Below are 22944 nucleotides of genomic sequence, written 5' to 3' on the forward strand. Positions count from 1 at the left end.
GCCCTGCCTAAACCCAGGGTGCCACCATGTACAATCATAGCAAGGATATTTAACCCTAGAGATCAAATGTATTCCTCCAGACTGCTCATAGTGCCCTCCAAGTCAAATATGACACTGCAGTCATCAACTTTTATCCAGATTTCACGTTCCTTGTGCAGAGACTGTTGCAGCTTTGCAGAAATCAAATGAGCCCCATGAGAACAGAATCTGAAATATTCTATGATGTTCCTGGCTCAGTGGCGTTTTTTAAGTTTAATTTAATTTGAATGTTTTATGTAGCTCAAACATGATCCTTAGTGGCAGAAGGAAAGACCTGATATTTTGCAAACCTGGAGGCAGTGTGGGACTAGATGAAGAGGTGTAACTGGTGGGAGGATCGCACCAATCTCGCTAATAAAGACATGACCTTGATCCCTGAGATAGCACTGACATCATGGATGAATCACTACAATCCCAAAGATCGCCGCAGCAACAAACTATGGGGACAGCAACTCACCAAGACCGTCGCATTGACTGCTGTGATGGCGCTGGGTGAACCTAATGCCTCTCTAAACTGCAACAGCCCTACAGACAATCACTACGATGGTGCAGTTTCCTCTGAATAGTGTCAGACTGCTCTGGCAACCAAGGACGATTGGTAAAACCAGACCATGTTGATGGCATTCGGTAACATGCAATTGGGGTGGGTGGCGGGTTGGGGGATTGGTAGTGGTGACCACTGTCTCCTACTCTTTTAGTGTTGGTTTGGGGCGACAGGCACTCTGCAATGTTTGGGGTGCGGGCAGTTTTGAGTCCGCTGTGCAGGGACTCAAGGAGGGTGGGTTTGTTTAGGGGATGTTTACCATTATTTTTTGGTGTGAAAGTTTTCTGGTCATGTGCATTACCAACACTGCAGTTTCATTCATTCATACACCTAGTACCCTAACACACTTCCCTGTGCTTGCTGCAGGGTTCAGTAGCTCACTGTACCTCAGCAACTCCACACACCTATGGAAGACTGCCCTGACATATCGGACATAAAACTTTTATCCTGGAATGTTAATAGCCTGGGGAACAAAATCCAATGGGGACTCGTCCTGCAATACATCAACGTCTTAACACCGACGTGGTCCTCTTCCAGGAGACTTGCATGCTGGGTACTACTTATCGTGCTGTAGATCGATGGGGGTACAAATTGCTTGCTCATGTTATGTTATGTTATGTTATGTTATATAAACTTGTAGCGTGCACAGATACGCCAAGGAGTGTCCCGGCGCGAACCTGAAAAGGAGTCTGAGTCAAAAGGCAGAGATAGAAGAGAAAGGTTTTCAGCTTTTTCTTAAAAATCACAGGATCTTTGACACTGCGCAAAGCCAGTGGCAATGCATTCCATGCCAGCGCCGCTATCCGGGCACAAGAGCTCCCGCCAAGCCTTTGGCAGTTGAACCGAGGAATCTGCGCCCAGGGCGCGGACAACAGTTTCCTTCGCCGATTTTGGAAGGAGAGGGAGAAACGTCCTCAGAGTTTTCAGCATGCTAAAACAGGTACCGGCCAGTTTCTTGACCTGAGATGAGAAGGTCAAGTTCTCACTGAACCAAACCCCCAGATTTTTGGTAGAGTCTCCCTTAGAACTGGGAAAGGGGAAACCAGGGGGCCACAGCTTCTCTCTGAAGTTGGCAGGAAATGTGCAGTACAAGAGGAACTCAGATTTCTCCTCATTGCACTTAAGCTGTGTCTACTCAAGCCAGTGGAAGACAGAAGACAAACAGTGTTGGGCAGAGAGAACTGACTCCTCGTCTCGTCCCCAAGAGAACAGAAGCTGGGTGTCATCAGCAGAAGCCACCACCTTAGCCCCTAATGCCTCCTCTAGATAAACCAACAGGGTGACATAGATGTTAAAAAGAAGGGTACTAAGGGATGACCCCTGCGGGACACCCGTTGCCACTGGTTGGGGAGCAGAGACACAAGGTGGAAGCCAGACCTGCTGTGAGCGACCCTCCAAGAAGGAACTGATCCAACCCCAGACTGACCCAGAAACACCAATCTCCGAGAGATGCTCATGAAGCAGGGTGTGGGGCACTGTTTCGAATGCCGCCAAGAGGTCCAGCATAACCAGAGCTGCCCTCCCACCGGCATCCAGACACACACGGATCGCCTCCGACACCTCCAGTAAGGTCGATTTTGTGCTATACGAGGCTCGGAAGCCAGATTGAGCCAGGTGGAGCAAACCCGAGGCTTCGACGTACTCTGTAAGTTGATTCGTGCCCACATTTTCACAAACCTTAGCCAGACTCGTCAAAAGTGAGATACGACGGTAGTCTCCAGGAGTCAAAGGGTCCAGGGACGGCTTCTTGAGGAGAGGAAGGATTTTAGCCTGCTTCCAGGACACCGGGACCAGAGCTTCCCGCAAAGACAGGTTAATGATCTGATTAACTTCAGGATTGATAGTGTCCGTGACGGCGGCCTAAAGTCTGGCCGCACAAGGATCAGTTGGAGAACCCCGATTTCAGAGCCCTAAGAATTTTAAGGGCACTGGGCAAATCGGCTGGCAGAAAAGATGACCGAGTATGAGTAGGGCCAACTAAAGGCCGAACAAATGAACAAGCTGTAGGCGCCAAGGCACAGGAGGAGAAGGCCGCTTGGATAGTGCAAATTTTGTCCAGAAAAAACTTGGCAAGAGTATTGCACCAGGACTCTGAAACAGGGACGGAGCGCGCCAAAGCACTGGGGGACATAAACCTTTGCACGATACAAAAAATGTCTTTTGAGTTGTTATTAGCCTGGTCGATACGCGATGCAAAGTATCGGGTTTTGGCTGCCGCAATAGCGGCATAGTAGCTTTTTTGTTTGGTTCTAAGTGAGTGTTTCGCCGAGGGGCAGTAGCAACTGGAGCGCCACGCCCTCTCCAGTACCTTGCACTTGTGTTTCAGGACTTTGAGCTCAGGTAGGAACCAAGGTAGGCTATATGGCTGGCTCCAGAGGTGTGGGCATTATAATAAGAAAGTCACTCCCTCCTATTGTTCGGCAGGTCTGGCCAGATGCACATGTTAGATATGTGTCCCTTCCTGGGAGCTGGAAGGGGAACAACACTCAACATCTGCTCGGTTTATGTCTCACCCTGCCTCCATGACTTCACATTCCCTGACCTAAGTGCCCTGCTCCTCCAAATGCCGGATGGTAAATTGTTAATGGGGGCGATTTCAACACGACTATATGCGACCAATGAGACCAGTGGCCCCACAAGCCCATGGACTCTTCCCGTCTGCACTGGCTGAGTTCTTTAATGCCCTTGGCCTGACTGATATCTGGTGAGCACTTAACACCAATGCCCGACAATACAAGTTTCACTCAGGAGTGCATGGCAGCCTTTAAAGTATAGATTATCTCTTAACCCTCACACACCAACTTTAAAACTATTCAGGGGCCAACTCTTGGCACAAGAAATAACAGGTTCTACGCAGAGACTCAGCCCCTCGGAACATAGTGCTCAATCCCAGATATCTCAAGGTAACTCCATATTAGAGAGAGTCTTCTTACAGCAGCAGATCAATACTTTTCTGACAATGAGAACTCAGTTGACTCTGCTCAGAAATTGTGGGAGGTGTATAACACTGTTAAAAAAGAACAAAGTCTGTCCTTGATAGTGGGTCATAAACAAGATAAACGAGATAAAAAGAGCCAAATTTGAACAATTAGAGAAAGAAATCCCGATACTAAACATGCCCTATAAATGTAAGAGAAAGAATACAGCCGTAGACACCGCCAAAGCGAATAACAGAGACACCCAACAACGCTTCTATGAGGTGGGCAATAGGGTGAGAAAACTCCTGGCATAGTTAGATAAGAGACCAGGCTGGCCATTGGGTATTGGAGGTCAAGGCTGATGGTGAGGTCACTGTCAGAGACAAATGAGGAATAGCGAACGCCTTTTTCACTTACTATGCCCGGCTCTATTCATCGGCAGATTCTGCCACAGTGCAGGAGTCTAAAGAACTCCAGACTTAAAACCTCTCTCCCTAGCCTCTTAATTACATGTTGAGCCCTACTTGATGAAGAGAGAATAGAAGATGAAATAGTGAAGGCCATATATGACTTGAACTCTAGTAAGGATCTTTGTCCCAAGAGACTGCCGATTGAGTTGGACAAGATTGCAGCCCCTAAACTTGCTCCCTACCTCCTTTGCATGCAAAAAGACAGTTGTCAGCTCACCATACTTCCCCTGGACCAAAGATTGGCCTCCATTGTGGTTAATCACAAGCAAGGCAAACCCCCGAATAATGCTCGTCATACCGACCGATATCACTCTTCAATGCGTCAATTAAGATCCTGGCTAAAGTGTTGGCCTCCCACTTAATAAAAGTGATTACGAAACTGTTCCATCCAGACCATTCCAGTTTTATGCCCAACAGAAGTACCTCCCTTAATCTGCGGCGCCTATATGGCATGCTGAATCAGGCGAGCAATCTCCAGGAAAGCGCCCTAGTACCCTCACTTGATGCCAAGAGGGTTTTTGATACGGTGGAGTGGACCTACATGTTTGAAGTCTTGACCAGACTGTGCTTTGGCCTGCACTTCCTGAAGTGGGAGCACCTATTGTACTCTGACCCACTAGCCCAGGTGCAGGTCGATGGGGTAACCATCTCAGGGCTTCGAACTTAGAAGTGGCACGTGACAGGGCTGCTCCCTGTCGCTGCTGAAATTTGCATTGGTACTGGAACCTCTCGCAGCATGGATTTCTCAGGCCCTATTGGTTCACAGCCTCATCTCGACAGATGGCTGGGAAGACAGAATATCATTGTGTGCAGAGGACGTGCTGCTCTGTTACAGACTCATATTTTACACTGAACAGACTAAAGCAGATAGTCTTTTTGTTTAGCCAATACTTGGGCTATACAATAAATTGGCATAAATCCTTAATTTGTAACCTGAAGGGTCTAACACGGAGACTACCTCGTGAATGTGAGGCAGTTATAGCCTACCTTGGAATCTATATCACAACTGACCGAGGACTGTTTTTTGACAGAAATTTGATCCCCCCCCCCCCCCCCCCCCCATTGAAGAGGCTGAAAAATGATGTCCATCAGTGGATATCCCTGCCTTTGTTGCTCCTGAGTAGAGATGCATTATTTAAGATAATATCCCTACCCTGTTTTCTATACAATTTGAAAAATGCGCCTTATGTGGCTCACAACTCATACTTCAAGACTCTAGAAAGTGAACTCCAAATACTTCTCTAAGTTGGAAGCCAAGCCCGAATAGCACTACATAAACTCACAACGTGATGATATGAGGTGGGGCCGCCCTTCCTGACATCCAAAAGTATTACTGGGTGGTGCAACTGACCACCATAAATAGCTGGGTCTTACCGAATGGACAGACTAAAGATGCACCCACTGGGACACCTCAGTGCTACATACAGCACTATCCGAATGCACAAAGATGCAATTCAGACAACTGTGATAATGCGCCTTTGGCACACAACTACAAGAGCATTGGGCTAGAAGGGCATAATTACACAAGTAACAACCCTCTGGGATATGGTAGAATTGAGCTCCTTAGGAGCACAAGCGGGGTTTTGACAAATGGTATCTCATTGGCCTCTCCCCCTGAGTTGGAGATCTATGGGCTCTGGAGATGTCATTTCCTCTATAGACCTGCAACATGAGTACGAACTGGCTCCCTCTGAAACCTTACGATACTTACAAACAAAACATGCACTTAGAGCAGTGCTTCAGAAGGGGATGGAACTCCCTGAATTCTTGGAGAACAGACTGCTGGATGAATTTGTCATGCAAAACCATATCCCTGATGTATGAAAAACCTATCAACAACATTCCTGATGCCTTGCTGGCTCTACGGGAAAATTGGACTCAAGATCTAGATGTCCTGGAAGTTGAGCTGATAGAGGACTTGGCATCCCAGAGGGAGGTGGCCATATGGGCAAGGTTTTGTCTTGTCCAATTCAAAATGCTACACTGCTCCTCCCATGCACAAAATGCTATGTTCAAAACGGGTAGAGCAATAGATGAATGTTGTAAGCGTGGATGTGGACAAGCATTTACCTTTTACCCAATTACATGGGACTGCCTGCTAATGTAACGATTTTGGGAGTCGGGTGTGAGATGTATGGGTTCCGTATGCAAACATGTGACCATCTCTGCTAAATGGTGTCTGCTTAACATCTGGAGAGAATCAGACATCAATTGTACGTATCCAGTATGCGTTACATTGGAGCTAGGCGTGGCCAAAAGAAACATTACACGTCTCTTGGGGGGGGGGCAGAACAGGTACCACAACTGCTGGATTGGAAGAGGGATATGGACTGGTGTATGCTTACCTAGGTGGTGGTGTATGAGGGCCACGGATGCCCCCAAATGGACTTAAATTTGAGGACGCTTAAATGAATATAGAGGCTTTATCATGACTCTTTTGCTCTGGATACTGGCGAAAGATCTATGTCTGAAAATATGGGACTGAACTCAACTGTTGTCCATGCAGCGAGTAAGGGAGGGGAGAATGTTACCATTGATGAATGCTGAGATGTTATTATTATCAAACATATCGATGCCCAACCAGATATTCTTTGTGTTTCTTAATATAATGTCAATTAAAAGATTTATTTAAAAAACCACAAAGAATAAAGTAGCTCCTAAAGCTGGAGCAATGGATGGAAACAAGTACTTGGTCTAGGCTCTAGGGGCGGGCTAAACACAAGAAGAGACATGACACATGCATGCCATGGACAAATGGGGACAAAGGAAATGAGAGAGACGATGGAGTGAGCAAATGGTAAGCCTGTGGCGGGCTAAATCCTACAGATTTAAAACTACGTGCCTCTTCGAGACAGCGCATGCACTGTCTTTCTGAGACCTACAAAAGACACTACACTGAAGGTTGACACTAGTGAAATTATTATCTCGTAAAAGAAAGAACCCGAAGGCAACATTTTTTAACATGATTTTTTTAAAAGTGTTATTTAAAACTGAGTGTTGGTTGCCATGTTCTCTATTTTTCCATTGTTAGGTCTGTAGCACTCCATCATGGGCCAAATTATTGCCTTAACTGGGCACCAGACATGCCTCTCAACTTGCCTGTTTTACTGACAATTCTGTTTCAGACATTGGTATGCTGCTACCTTACAAATCCCATACACTGGAATGGATCAAGACTGATTTTCAATCCAAATAACAGACTAACATGTCCACCACTCAAATTAATTTCATATTTCACTATACTAACTCACCACTATACTTTATGGGTTCCAGAGTAGTGTCCTACTCGCCAAAAAGCACTTTGATGCCTTTTCGGGGCTAGTAGGTGCTATATGATTGCAAGCCTTTTTCCCTCTTCTATCCCTCCACTATCCTTTTCAATCCAATTAACTGACTAACATGACCACCACTCAAATTAATTTCATATTTCACTATAATAACTCACCACTATACTTTATGGGTTCCAGAGTAGTGTCCTACTCGCCAAAAAAGCACTTTGATGCCTTGTCGGGGCTAGTAAGTGCTATATGAATGCAAGCCTTTTTCCCTCTTCTATCCCTCCACTATTCTTCTCAATCCAATTAACTGACTAACATGACCACCACTCAAATTAATTTCATATTTCACTATACTACTTCCCCACTAATCCATATCGGGTTCCGAAGTAGCGTGCTACTCGCCGAAAAAGCATTGCGACGCCTCGTCAGGGGTAGTAAGAGCTATATAAATGCAATTACAATATATATACAAAACTATTTACTGGGTAGCAATTATAGCAAATTAAATTAGGTTAACGAGGCACACCAACCATGACAACTGCCCTATTTTGGGGCAAATCTTGGGGTTCTCCATGGATGCTGTTTTGTCAGAAATAAACACTACACCTGCCTGAACCATGAAATGTCCCTGTTTCTCATGTTTAGCTGCGGAGCACATTTTGGTGTGTTTTTTTTTTTTAGCACAACTTGCTTTTTGTTGCAAATAAAATAGGCAAATCATCAGTTTCATTCCGTAAATTAGTTAAGCCACTCCTAGCATAAAAAATGCATCCTAATAGTCACCAAGATGTTCTTTTTTCTGGTATATCAGCTGCACACTAAACTTTTCTCCACGGAGTAAAACGTATTTTTCATCGGCAAAGTTCTCCTGATTTGTTTGCCTTTTGCGAAGAATACAAAGATTCTCATTCCGCCTTCACCTTCACCCATGCAGAGAAAATTTTTGCGAACCCAGCCAAGCAAGGAAATGTTTTTTATCTCTACAAGTTTCACTTTTGCAGTCTTTCATCGCAGTGTAAAATGTAAGCAGACTTTTTCTCAGCATGTTTACATTTTGTGACTTAAATCAGCAGAAAAGTCTCACATTTTTCACAAAAGTGGCAAAGCATAAAACTTTGCCTCATTCAGGTTTTGCCATGAAACTTCACAAAAGTGGCAAAAAATGTCCGCACCTTTTCTTTTCTTTGCTAGAGTGCAGAGGTCGAGTGTGAGTGATCATTTTTAAAACGGTTTAGAATAAATTTATACCAGAAAGATGTGTAGAAACTGAACGTGAAATGCTACATTTTCCTGTAGACTGAGACACATGTCTTGATGGGACCTGGCATAGAACAAGGAAGGGCGTGTGAAAATACGTGTGGGTGGTAAATAATAAACTAACAGAACTGCAGTAAAACATTCTGTGTTGAAAAGGGAACCTAATAGCTGCTAAAGTGAAGAATGTCACCAAACCTGATCACTCGGAAGCTCTACAAAGGTCATAAGAGTTCACAACACTGCATTTCTGTACAAATGTCCTCGATCATAGGTGACTGTCTCATCAGTGTGAATAAAGACCACAAGATTGTGAATGTGGCATGCTTGCCAGGTAGCTCCTTGTTACATTGTTTGGGCCACTGGCGCTGAACCATTATCAGGGAGTTGCCAGTTCTTCCTGGTTGCTTGAGGCACTGGCAGGAATCTACAAACTCAGCGTTGCGTCTGTGTAGCAGTAATGCTCGCCGCGTCTAGGCGCGCCTGCAGAAAAGATTAAGGCCATCGTTTAGAGTTGGGAGATAACTGAACATCCTCTAACTTCTGTGAACACTCGAAATGTAGAGTGGCACTCACCAGCCAAATTTCCTTCACCAGAGGTATCTTGTTCTGGAGGAAATTCAGCCAGTGGAATCTAATGTATTCAGTTTCTTCAAGAAAATTGAAGATTTTTCGTTTGCTTCAAACTCTAAATGAGACCCTAAGTCCACATGACCGAGAGTACCCATCCTGGCATGTCTTCTCTTGTGTTTTCAAGTCCTAAGGTATATGGATTCCTATTGAAATTCTAGATTTATATGGTGACTTATGAGTAACGTTTTTATGCATTGGACTGCCCTGGCTGTTACAGCCAGGCTCAACCCAGGGTGTGGATAACATATGCATGACTTTGCCCTGTCCTCTCACTCACAATACTATGATGGCCCTGTTGTATCACAAAGGCCAGTCTGGATTGTCTCATGAATTCCACTGCTGCTGTCTCGTTGACAAAACCCTCTAGTCCCAAGAATGAAGCTGGGCCAAATCTAATTTCTACCAGCTGAATTTTGAAGAATTTCTGGCATTTTTTGTTATGATTATTACGGAAAATGCCCAATTCCATTACGCCATGTTGCGTAAATAGGATTGAACTTGGGTAGAAACCTTTTGTGGGAGCTCAGAAACACCACAAATAAACCAAACGCAAGCAATTGTTCGTACCATATGTGATTTTACCCTGTATTTGAGCATGATATTTGTCCTCCTTTTCAAAAGAGGATGCAGTATATGCTTAAAAAAAAGAGCAAAATACTGGACCGGCCTTTCAGGTAATAAATTTAAATTTAGTTTAATTTGGGGGATTTCATTTAATTTACACAATGGCAATGATGAATCTTGCACAGATTTACCCATAATCCTGCATTATTGAAACAAACAGCAATGGCCTCTATGGAAACCTCGTAACCCAAACAAGTTTAGTTGGACAGTATTAGTATTAGTAGTAGGGTGGGTGGCTGATGGGGAAGGAGGTAAAGCCTAACAGGGACATGTTAAGATACAGCATTAGATCATCATGTGCCAGAGAACAAGATGGAGGGTACGTAAGAGCTGTGGTCACCTTTGTAATAGAATAAACAACTGTGCGGAGAAGCTGCTGCTTGACTAATGAGTCTGCCTTCCACAGATCCATATGAAAATATAGTAATTAGTTAACCATTTTACTGAAGTGTATCCTATCTACTAATCTTTGCTGACATACTAACCACCATATCAAGTGATTTCAAATGTTAATGCTGCTGTCCCCATCATCTGACTCGCTTAGGGCCTGGTGGGTGGGGATGGGGCCCATTAACTGCAGAAGTGTGTAAGAGCAATGCTGCCCCTATCCCTGTCTTCCTTGGAGCCCATTGGCAGCTCCTCTCAGCCTCACCCAAATAGTGCCCTGCCAGATTAGTTGCTGGGAGAGAGGAGTGGAAATCTTCCCCTTCTGTCTGCGTCATGCGTCTGTGGCATTTCTATTCCCCTTCTCCCAGCATACAGACAAGCAAGCGGGTCAGGAGAAAAATAACTACAGTAAAAATGTATGGCATTATTGGAAGAAAAGTGGCAAGTGGTATCAACAATGTTCAATACAAGACAGAGACAGAATCTGCCACATAACAAAGAGGTTGTTTTACTGTGGTCGCCAAGATTTGCAATGGTGACAGTTTCACATACAGATTTGAGGTTTCTGAGACCCTCCTGTTGTCAGAGACTCCCTCACCAGAGTCAAACAAGGACTGTCGAAGACAGTAGGCCTGGTGTTTGCTGCTTTGTCGGTGATTATTTTGTCATGTTTTTTTGGTAAAACATTATTATTGTAGAGCTACGGCGTCTTCCCCAACGTGAAACAAAATAGCTAAAAGCCAGCGTATGCTTTTTGGTCTAAAAAAGCACACATTGTATGGGTAGTCCCTGGAACTAAAGAACTGCTTTGTGTGTGGGTGTGCTCGTTGTGAAAGAGCAGAATGCTGTCATTCACAGCAAAGTTAGACAATGGCTGTAATGTCCTGTCCGAATGTCCCGAGCTGTTTGCTGTACAGGGTGAAAGAAAGACATGAATGACACAACAGACCACTGGATGAAGAGGGATGGTTGCAAGTCTCTAGAAGTAATTACATAATATTTATATAATGATAGTAAAATCAAAAGGTCTTGGCCTACACCAGACCACAGTATGGAGAAATGTGCCCCCTCCACCCCGCAACCACAAAAAAGGAAATGGCATTCACAGCATGGTGAATTTCGCTTGACGGGCTCCATACTATTTTTTTATTTTCTATTTTACAAATTTGTAAAATTCCCACACAACTTTGATACCATATCACAGTGCTAAGTGAGGGTGAAAAGTGTGCGAGCGTTGTCGGGTATTAGCGTGACCATGAGAAGAACAGATGGCAACTTTCTCGCACAGCCCCACTTATTGCAAAAGTAACTGGCCCTAACTAGTCATATTGAAGCTTCTGTCTGGGGAAGGAGCAAGACTGGTCTGCCTATAGTTGGACTGCTTCCTACATGAGCTCCAAACCAAAGCAGTGGGATCTTTAGTGTAGTGTGCACTACTCCCAGGTAACAAACTTAGTTTCTAAACTGCAGTGAGCATAGCAGTGCTCTAATGTGGGTAATCAACACAACCTGAATGCTTCGGGTTTCAATATATTATGAATCATGAACATCCCATAATAGCTTCCTACATTCCTGTATTTACGAATTTATGGGCACTTTACAGGATGCTGCTATTCATAACAGAGCGATACCAAAGGGGATGATGGACGGAGCGTATGAGCAAATCAAACACTCACCCCCCAGTCAACTGATCTGGGTTTAATTCATCATCATTCTTTAGCTCACTCCACCACCCCAGTTCAGACATGGCCATATGCAAATCAGTCTGACCCTGTGCCTCATGGGAACAGTCCAGCCCGAACTGCCAAGCCATGTCTTCCCTGGACCGGATACAAGCATCCTGGGACCGGTTTCGGGTTCATAACCCTCATCAGCCAGGCTATCCTGAATCCAGTGGCAAAGTGAGCAAAGGACCCACGTCTGGGCATACCCTGCCAACTTAGGGTTAACAAAGCGATACCAAAGGGGATCCCCTTTGGTATCGCTATTCATAACAGAACTGGATTCTGTCTCAGTGTGTTCTTCAGAGGCATAGTGACCGGTGTGGATCCCATGCATATCAATGACATGTTTCTGTCTCAGCAGGTAATATCCCTAAAACCTGCAATGTTGGGGAAACTTTACTGTGTATTACTTATGATGCCACAGCACTAACCATCACTGAAGCTTTCAGTTATTCCCTGACAGAGACCCCCTAGTTTAATTAATCAACAGTTCACTCTAGTGCATCAAATATCTGTCCTTCATTTGTGTTCACCATGAATAGGTCAAGGTGGACAAGACGGTATTGTGGAAAAGAAAAATGCAGGAGGGTTATGCCACCTTGTACTCTTCAGACGAAGCCTGCATAAAGTTTACACAAAAGGTAATTGGTTATCAGAGTTTCACAAGACCAGTGTTTCATCAATCCAGACATTGACCTAGGTAGCCTCTTATTCAGCTAGTTACTAGTTATTCCATCAGTAGCCTGTTATTCCATTAGCAACATTATTTGAGCCTCATTTAGAGTTTGGCGGATGGGATAGTCCGTCAAAATGTGGGGGCTATCCTGTCTGCCATACTACAAGTGCCAAATGCTGTAATGCACTTGTAATATGGTGGAATGGACATCCGCCATGTTTGTGAAGGAGTAACTAGTCCACAAAACTCAAAATAAGGACCTTTATCAGTAACTACTTATTCTATCAGTGACCCTATTTCATCAGTCGCATGTTTATTCCATCAGTGGCCTCTCTTTCTATATGCCTTTCTATTCTATATCTCCTTGCAGGATGCTTCCGATCATTGACCAGGCCCTGGACTCGTTGGGCCTCGACAGGACTCCCTTCCGGGTATATACTGTCTCTGCCCTTCTCCTCCTCCTCCTGCTGCTCTTCTTCCGAGCCCTGCTGCAGGTGTATGCCTTCTTCCAGCAGTATAATGAGTCTGTCAAGCGCCTGAAGTGCTTCCCTGAGCCTCCGCGGCGCAATTGGCTGCTCGGACACCTGGGAATGGTAAGTGGATCAGTATTGGCATTTTGGTCATGTATTAATGGGAGCTGGAAAACAATCTGTTCCAATATCAACTATGCACTAGGGTGGAGTGCCTAGCAGTGCTTCTGACTGACCTCTTTCCAATTGATGCAATTAGGTATCAAAGTTACTAAAATCCTTTATAATGATTGGCATGGAAACTGTGCTCAGAAGGACCAGTGGGTCATTGAGACCATAACGGGGGCATTGAGACAACAAAAGCTTTCTGCACTATGGAGCCTTTATCAAAAGGCTGTAAAAAGCGTGCATTAACAGAAAAATATGGAGACACTCAGCATGTAACTACTCCCTTTCTGCCTGATCTATAAAATAATTCAGCTGCCAAGTGGTTAGTGTCCGCTTTCCACATTTGCCAAATATTACACAGACATGGAAAAACACAAGAACACTGTTGAACAAATTCATGTTAAAAGATGCCATTAAATGATACTTTCAATGTGAACTTGTGTAGGTAGCTTATTTCCCCTTGTTGCGATTTAAAACCCATAGGTTTTTGGTAATAAAGCGCAAAGCATCAATAGCTCGCACTACACAGTTCCCATGCCCAAACCATTCAAACAGTTGGTGTTTGCGCCCATCTTTCAAAAAGCCATTCTTGATCCCAGCAGCACTTATGGAAATGCTTCCCTTTTTGCAGTCTACTTTGCATCTCCAAGGGCTGGAAATGACATAATACAAAGTGCTGCAAATCATGACTCCCACCTCACTGTGGACCACTCCAGTTGGATTTCTGATACACACCTGGCTTAGAAACAGTGTAATCATAGTGTGGATATCATCATATTCCAAGGTGTCAGGAATAGGACCATGACTAGCCTCCAGGCCCTCTCAGCTATCTCAAGAGCCTTCATCTCCCACTCATTGAAAGGCCGGCATAGGCAACTAATGTCAACCGAAGGAGACTCGAATGGCTGAGGTCAGACTAAAAGCAATAGTGGATCAATTAGAACTTGTTAATCTCTTAGTTAATGGGCATTACTTGTTTGCTTTCCCAAAGACTCCACCCTGTCCTGTGTCCTTTTCAGTGTGTACTTGTTCCTTCTTATGGTATTAATTTGATCCCTTAGGCATGATGTACAAAGTCATTCTGGAGTCACACAGCTTACGATTCACAAAATCACAGGGTTTGCGACAGCAAAATGGATTTTTATTCTGTACTAAACTGAATCACAAAATGGACGTAGAAACCCACTACAAATCACTATACGGAAGGGGCGTGTTTAGGCTTCCCTGCCAAACAACTATTCGTTAAGGTATGTAGCAATAATTTGCAACCAAAGCCCAGTGACCAAACATTGAAATCTTACTAAATATTCAGAGGAAGTGTTAAACTATTCACAAATTGGAAAATGGGAAATGGCTCCATTTAGGACCCCTTCACCTTGGTAAATGTAAACAAAAAAAGTTTTTGGGAGTATGCAGTTGTCCACAGGACAAATGGAAATTCTGGAACACACAAACAAAAAAGCTTTTGTGTTTTTTAAATGCATCCCTGTTTCCTGTAAGAAAAACAAGCTGATAAAAAAAATTACTTTATTCAAATGTGATCACAGACATGGTGGTCTGCCTCGCCGACAGGCCAACATCGCTATGGTGTCATCTAGTTGTAATGCGCTGCGATCTACCTCATCAGTATTGATCAGGTAGGTTGGATTGTGACCCACTATGATTCAGAATTTTGTGAACTGACCTATTAGTACATCAATCGATTCACAAAATTCCTTTCCATTCTCAGAAAACAAGTGCATAATTTACAACCAATTTTTGTGAAACGAAATTTCGTACAACGGACCCCTTGTTTATTTCCTGCTTGGGTGATACTCTGATTTGAACTCCCAAAAACCTGAATTTCCTCCACAAGAGGTCTTAACAAAATAGAGCAGACAGTGAGTTTTGCAAACCAGGAGACATCCGTGCTTAATTTGTACAACAAACCCAATAAGTTCAGATGCCTAAAGTTTTTCCTAAGGCGCCGTCATTTACTTCCACCACTAGCACAGACCAATGGAGCACCCCGCCGCCTCCATTGCCTTTCCCAAAAAAGCAGATTGTAATGCCATATATGAATTCCAACATGCAAAGTTTCTTAAAGAGGGTTTGGAGGTCCACCCTAATAATTTTATTTATGCTTTTAATTGCACACTTTTCGAACACAGCTAAAATCCAACCAATTTTACAGGAGCTTCTAAAGGAGCAGCCATACTTTCATGGTGTGCTATAAGTCTATTATCTCCAGTGCTGATGAGGAGAGAATGAATAGAAAGCCCAAACCCATTAAACCCCTGGCAAAAAAGTAGAACAGTGTGCCTTTTTCAGTAAAGTTTTCTTACATCATAACTTTTAATGGATTTGAAGTGTGCCTGTGATAATTAACACATTCCTTAGTGGAGCTGTGTAATCCAACATTGTGACGTAATTTTGGTGGTCGCTCTTGGGTGTACGGTGCATGTGTGAGGGGTTTCTGTGAGGGCTCTGTGCCTTGTTTCCCCCTGATCTTTAGCATTGTACACAAAGTAACCTGCTACTGAGTGATGCCTACCTTTCAGGAGGGGAACCCCTCCCCCAGAGACTTTTACATGAACATTACAGCCTGCAGGGGCACTCAGTACATTCTGAGAACACTTGCGAACATTTGCCAAATTAATGCCAGGCTCCAGTTCCCTAGGACATGCTTCATAAGAGGAGAGTTATTCATTTACAAAATAGGCCCAGATACCAACATAGGAGATAACATCAGTAAACACTCAAAACAACAGTTTTGTTGGGGTCAAAGGCCAGGTGGCACAGGCACCTCATGTGCACTGCAGCACATGGGATAGAGGCATCATTTCTTTTTAGTCACCCTTGCAGCATGTGATGTTTGCCAAAGGGCTGCCAACTGGGTGAGGATTAAAACAAGTGCCACAACAGTATCTGCAAAAATCGCAACTAAAATTGGTCTAAAGCAAGGCTGCGTATTAGCCCCATTACTATTTAATCTTTACACTGCTGATCTGCCTAAAGAACTGGCAAGCGCAACTTTGGTCGCCCCAAAATTGGGTGGCACACGACTACAGATTATGCAATATGTTGATGACATTATTATCATGGACCATACAAAAATAGGTCTACAAAGAGCGCACACTGCTCTTAACACATATAATATAAAAAACAATCTTCTGATGAACGAATCAAAAACCAAAGTCATGATTTTTTGGGAAATATAAAAAAAGAAAAATCCGTCCTGGCGAGCAGGTGGTCTACATATAGCAACCTGTACCAGCTATAATTGCCTAGGAGTCTGGTTCAACGAAAAGGCTAATCAAGTATCCATCTTAAACATCTTCGGCCTGAGGGAGTAGGGGTTATATAAAGTCTGAGGCGCTTGAACCGGCATTTGCACAGCCCCACAGCCGAGTCAATCTTAGGGGTTCTACGCGCCAAACTGCTCCCGGCAGTGTCCTATGGCCACCTGGCTTTCCCTGGCAAAATGGATACATTTTTAGAGAAATATCAAATAATGGCTTACAAGAAAATATTTTCGGCTCCCCAGCATGCAAGGAGGACGAGGCTGAAACTCGAGCTGGGCCTGGAAAGCGCAGATCTTCATTGCCTGGGAGACTTAATTAAATTCTACATCTACACTCTACGTGCACCTGCTCAATCCATGAAAGAACAATTGCAATCCGTATTCACGGACGAACTCTCTCCTTGTTACAGACAGCTGCACGTGGCCATCTCCACATTAAAGATTGAAATCATCAACTTTTCTAATCCAATCATTTCCTTGTCAGTGTGGAAAAAACCGATAAAAAACCAAATCACTCCAGTGTCATTTGAGAGAGATGTTGCTCGGCTTCCCAAAAAACCACTCCTTGCAGCTTTGAATAACACGTATATTAAGGGGAAACCTCAACCATATTTCAACTACTCTCTTCAATCACAGACTCGCAATAAAATAATTTATATGAGGCTGTTAGCCCTTCCAATTCATGACTTCAACCCGCTGTGGGCTCGGAGGAATGGTCAGCTAACATGTAGGCTCTGTAATTAGCCACATGAGTCCTGGTTACATCTGTTATGTTGTTGCCCTCATCTTGCCAATGACTGCTGATGCCTACTGGTCCCAGTTTATCGGGAAAAGTTGCTGAGACATTGCAGGGAAGCATCCGATTTATGCTTTAGTAATAACTCAGCCCAAGTTTTAGCAAGAGCTGGGAAGTTTGTTAATATTATCTTAACTGCATTGCACAATGCCCAGCATTAAGAAACTGACAAACTCTATTCTTATTTGCACATATGAATGTTGATGAAAGTTAAACCCTTTGTGATAAGCACTGTGACATTTATTTTTGCATTCACCTGATTTACAAATGTATATACAATTTTTTTCTTTTCTTTTTATTAACTTTTATATTTTAATCCTTGAATTTTATTAATATGTTTGTATGTTACGGTTTTAATTAACTGTATAATAAAGTAAAGTGGGCTGCCAACTAGCAATATTTTGTATTAAAAGACTTTTAGAAAAACAGAAACCTGTTACTTAGCAAAAGACTTTAAGTACAACAGAGCACTTTCCTAACAGAGTTTTCCCAAGTATATATCAAAGGAAATGCTTTTATGTGACCATTAACGAGTACAAAGATTCTATATGGCTTTCAAGACCACAAGAATCTTTCTATAATTTGTATGCCAAAACCTGTGTCAATCCCAATTCTTAAACCAGCCTTGTCAGTCCTCTGTGAAAGATGACCCTCACCAACATCCTGCATTGAGCCTGGTTCACTAAGCTATAGTTGAGTAGATGTGGCCTGACGCCCAGAGCTGCCGACTTTGGAGCTGGGGAACCAGGCTCGAGTCTCGGCGTTGGCTATACATCCTGTGATTCTGGGCAAATCACTTAATCTCCCCGTGCCTACCAAAACAAGCCTTTACAATGCAATAGGTCTCGCATTTACGCGAGTTTGAGCTATTCACATTGCAAATAACAATGCCTTTTATTTGCGTTTTCGTTTTTCAAACATAAATAAAAGGCATCGTCATTTACAATGCCAATAGCTTAAACTCGCGTAAATGCGAGACCTATTGCATTGCAAATGCTTGTTGTTCCTTTCACTGTAGCAGTGACCTGGTTTGTTTTTAAAAAAATAAGACCTTTGGCCTCACGCTGTTTGTTCATTTGCATCTCACTGATGCTGGGAACAAAGAGATTGCAATCTTTACTGCCGATCTTAAAGCACTTAATTATCTTGTCCTGGTTTCGTTTCTCAGCTGGCGCAAACAAGCTGACACTTCACACTGTACCAGACTTTCTGTCTCTCTTTTTCACATCCTATTCCCAATTGAAAGTGCGACTTTCCCTTAGATGTGGACGTTGAAACAGAGGCTGACAATTAATAATCACATTTAAACCATGTTTACATAGACAATAATATCACCGTCAAGGGCTCATTCATGAAGAAAATTAGCAATAAAAAATTCAGGGTCTAGTAGGCATTCTGTTCCATTTCAACAAAACAAGAAACGTTCAAAGGACCATTTCGGAACGAGAAAAATAGCCCTGGAGCCTCCAAGAACAAAATATCGTTTTTCCAATGACCTGTTTCCTCTTAGAATGTGACAGGCCCAATAAAATTGCTATATTACTTTCACTTGCTCTGTGGGCATGCCAGTCACAGGAGCTACACCTCGGGCTGTTGTATTTGCATAACATGAAGAGGCTCTGGCAGCAGTGCTTAGTTTGTAAAAGAATGAGTGTTGGGGCACTCATCGGGAGGCCTCTGCAGCTTAAACCAAACATTGCCCCTGCCAGCTGCCAATGACCGTACAAACACAGCAACTAACTAACACACAAGTGTGGCCGTTCCTACTAATCCAGGCCCTCAAAGCTATAACAAGCGCACACACCTCAGCCGTTTATGAAAAAGTGTAGCGGAAAGGCAACGAACGGAAAAGCGAGCCCAGAAAATCGAATCGCAACCCCTTCCTCACCTTGCCAAGCCACCTCTATAACTTTCACAGCAACGGATCCCCTTTCGTCGGATGCAGCAAAGATGAAAACTCCAGACAGCGGAAGCAAAGACTACGATGCAGTGCGCTTGAATTTTCTTGCGCCTGCTTGTTATTGGCTACTGGCATTTACTAAACCCAGCCTCCATAACTACCGTAAATGCAACTGGTAGAAATGAAACACCTTCAACGTGCCCAGGCCTCGTCCGCTCCTTACATTAGATGGCTTTGTGTTCAGACGGTAGTAGGCTACACTGTACGGGCCAATGGGTTGCAAAGAGAAGTGTTTTTAAACGGTGGAGAATTTACCAGGCAGGTATGAACGGTTCATAAAACGAGCGATAGAGAGAGAGTGCGAGCGAAAGAAAAAGAGAGTGCGAGCGAGTGAAAGAGGGAGAGAGTGCGAATGAAAGAGAGAGAGAGAGCGAGAGAGAGTGCAAGCGAGAGAGAGAGCGAGGGGTTGGCTTGCAGATGGGGATGCGAATGTGACATTTGCACGGCTGCGTTCGGCAGAGGTAACTTATAATGTAATAATAAAGAAAGGTAGACGCAGGTCATACTAGTTCAATCCTGTATTTTTAGCCTATGCATCTCCTTATCACACAGCTGTGTGCCGGAGATGTATATACAAATGTGCACTTTTCCCAGTCTCGCCAGTTTAGTCTCACTGCCCCTTCCTGATGGCCGTCCGTCCGTCCCTCGCTCAGGAATGGCATGGCAGACACCAACCTCAAGCAAACGGCAAAAAGCGTCTCTAATTTCCTCAGACACTGCGCTGCTGCTCTCGACGCCATCTCTACAGGCTAGTAAGCTGAGCGCATGCAAAATAATAGGTGTGAGCAGCGCTGACAGAGCCCTGCAATTACCCAACTTGTTGTTATTCGGCAAGACTTCTTTCTCATGCTACGCCCCCCTTCTAAACGTGGCTAATGACCTAAGATACCATTGCGCGAGTTTTAGCAGCAGAGACTTTCAGGTGGCTGCTTTTACTAGTTTTCTATGGAACGGGATGGAAGCTTCTGGAAATAGTGTTTTGGGATGATTACGAAGGTGAATCATTTCTGTTCTCTTAAGCAACGTCTGGGTGCAGTCTTGTAAATTCATGCATAATCAAATCGAAATCAAAGTCCCCTGTGCGTTTCCCCAGACGGCGATAGACTCTATAAGAGGTGTGATATGTAATTAAACCCGGAACCTGGGCGTGCAATTACGGCTCTGGTGAGAGGAGAGAACTGCGGGGGGGGGGGGAGGATGATTGTTCTTATGTTTCCACCATTTGCGAAGACACTAAAGAGTTGTGGAGCCTGCCAGACATGTCATTGCACCGCATGTGGATCAGGGTCTCAAACTGTATAATTACGATTGTGAAAGCTCAGAAATACAAACCTCTGCAATAATGCATTTGCCTGTGCTCTGCGCGGTCTTTTCAGTTTAGGGTTTCAGAAGGGAAGTATTACCTTCTATTAGAAGTCATGCGGTTCTAGATTTTCGATTTTAGATGTTACCATCAAACAAGTGTGAGGGGAATTGGCACATTTCAAGAACAATAAGCGCGCGCTGAAGCTGACGAGGAGGTAGTGGGAGGGTGGAGTGCGGGCGGGCACAGTGGTGCGGCCGCAGTTGTAAAAGGCAGGGAGAGGGTGAGATTGAGAAAGGGAAAGATAGGGATCAATGGAGACAAGCATTGGCCGCACGCGCGCTACGAGCTTAAAGTAAAAAAAAAAAAAAGACAAGCCCGGCGGAGCATGGCGCGCGCGCTTGGGGGCGGGGGAGCGCATTCCAGGCGGGGGAGCGGACCCTTTAAAGTGCTCTAAAAAGCGGAGTGCATGGCGGCACGATGCGCGTCGTTGTGCGCGTGCTAGCCATGCAATCCGCTTTTGGGAGCACTTTGAAAAGCCCTTTTACAATAGTCTCGCTTTGTGATCGCTTACGCGATAGCAAGGCGAGACCTAAAAATGAATGTGTCCTTGTGTAATGTAACTGTTGCTCATGTAAAGCGCACCAATACTTTCGGGTCGAGTTCGCGCTATATAAATCTGCAACAACAAAAAGAAATCTGCGCATGGAAAGTCAGAAGTCACACCTACAAACAAACATCTTGTGAGATGTCAGAGCCTGCATCTTCTGAAACAAACACAAGCCACACATACATTTACCTAGAAACTCTTAGATGTCGGAGCCTTTATCTTCTGAAACAAACCACACATACAATAACATAGAAACTCCACGTCTTGAGCTCACAATACACGAGGATACTCGTAATGCAGCAATGCACTAGTGCATCATTCACTCAGTCTGGCCCTTTGATACAAACACATTGTAAATGGCTAGCAACAGTTATGACAGAACAATAAAAAATATGTTGTCTAATAATTACACCTCTCAATGTGGTCTCACGAAACCTGGATACTGGATTAGCGCCAGGACACCGCAAGGTAATCGTGCGCTTTATAAGCTATAATAACATAACATAACCTATCTATATTATTTCTTGACACACACTGTGTGATCTTGGACAAACCATGTAATCTTTCTCTACGTTTCCTTAACTGAGAATGCTTAGAAATATAAGAAACAACTGAATATTAGCACAAGCAAAACTGTCCCTTTCAGAACTCACAGCGCAGAATGAATTTGTAACTAGGGCAAACCTGAAAAGACACCTTCACTCGTTTGAAAGGGTCTAGTCTCCTTTATGAAACAACCATCTGGAATGGTGGGGTTCCTTATGCTGGCATTACACTCACTTTACTTGCTCCCTTTCTCTTCTGTCTTTCACAGTGCTGTTTCTTTTCCTCAACTAGAGCTCCCTTTTGTGCCTGGTAGTCTCAGCCTCATAATCACAGATGTCCCCTTCCTTTTTGTAGTCAAAATTATCAATTGGTGCTTTTGGCAGTACCTCTGTTTGGTTTTTTCACCCTCCTCTCAAATAGGCCCTTCGCCAAATAATGTCACTTTTTTTTTGCTAAACTCCGAGATTAAACTTCTTAAAATGATGTAGGGCCCGCATGAGGAGGACGTGTGTTTATTTCCCTGAGCTGCTGCTACTTTCAAACATGTTTTGACCTAGTCCCTGGCGGTCCTTTCTTGGTCAGGACATCCAGCTCCACCGATCCTTTATGTGACCTTAGTGTCCTGGTCCGACCTGGGCAAACACGTTTTCACACGTGCAAACCTAAAATGACCCTCACTCACCCATACAGCTTAAAGAGGAGATCTGCCCCATAGAGCCCTCCAGCGGGGCCCATGGGGCATTGCAGTGCCGGCCCCATGAGGCGTTAAGCCCTGTGATGAAGCATGACACCCAAACGGGTGTGTGAGGGCTCAATCTTCCATTTAGGAAGACCCTCCCCTTACCTGTAGAATTTCCACCTACACTTTACATTAGACTTTATCTCTTCCTATAGGAACAGTGACCCCCTTTTGCATTTATATTTGACCAAGCATAAAATTACACATAAAACACACACAGACTCCTGCGGCGGCTCCTTCGCTATGGCAGAGGAGCGTCGTCCCCCCGCCAGCACTTTAAAAAATTTGAAAAAAGAAAACAATAATAAGACCGGTTTAAAACCCGTTTTATTTTTCCTTCTGTTGAGGCTCCGGGTGGAGCCAAGGTGGTGACAAGCTGGGTGGGGACTGCTGGGCACTGCCTCCACTGGGCATGTGTGTTTGGCCAGCCATCCCAGGCCGTCCAAACCCACACGCTCAGTGAAGCTCTCGCCAACCCAGCTGCATTGCTGGCTGGAGAGAGAGCAGGCACAGACTCCCAGC

General features: G+C 44.2%; 1 protein-coding gene across 13 annotated transcripts in view; it reads left to right on the top strand.

The window, feature by feature from the left end:
• The window catches only part of LOC146856305 (ultra-long-chain fatty acid omega-hydroxylase-like), a 200101-nt gene that overhangs the window by 64187 nt on the left and 112970 nt on the right, over positions 1–22944 (top strand). For 12 of the 13 annotated variants that reach the window (XM_085654407.1, XM_085654411.1, XM_085654404.1 and 9 more), the window contains exon 2: positions 12918–13140. In XM_085654407.1, coding sequence (XP_085510533.1) covers positions 12919–13140 — 222 coding nt within the window. In that variant the 5' untranslated portion in view covers position 12918. Of the gene's footprint in view, positions 1–12434; positions 12513–12917; positions 13141–22944 lie in introns of those variants that run through there. The other variant, XM_085654409.1, reaches the window with a different exon arrangement.

Source organism: Triturus cristatus, chromosome 4_1 (genome assembly GCF_964204655.1).
Source record: "Triturus cristatus chromosome 4_1, aTriCri1.1, whole genome shotgun sequence".
NCBI classification, from domain to species: Eukaryota; Metazoa; Chordata; class Amphibia; order Caudata; family Salamandridae; genus Triturus; species Triturus cristatus.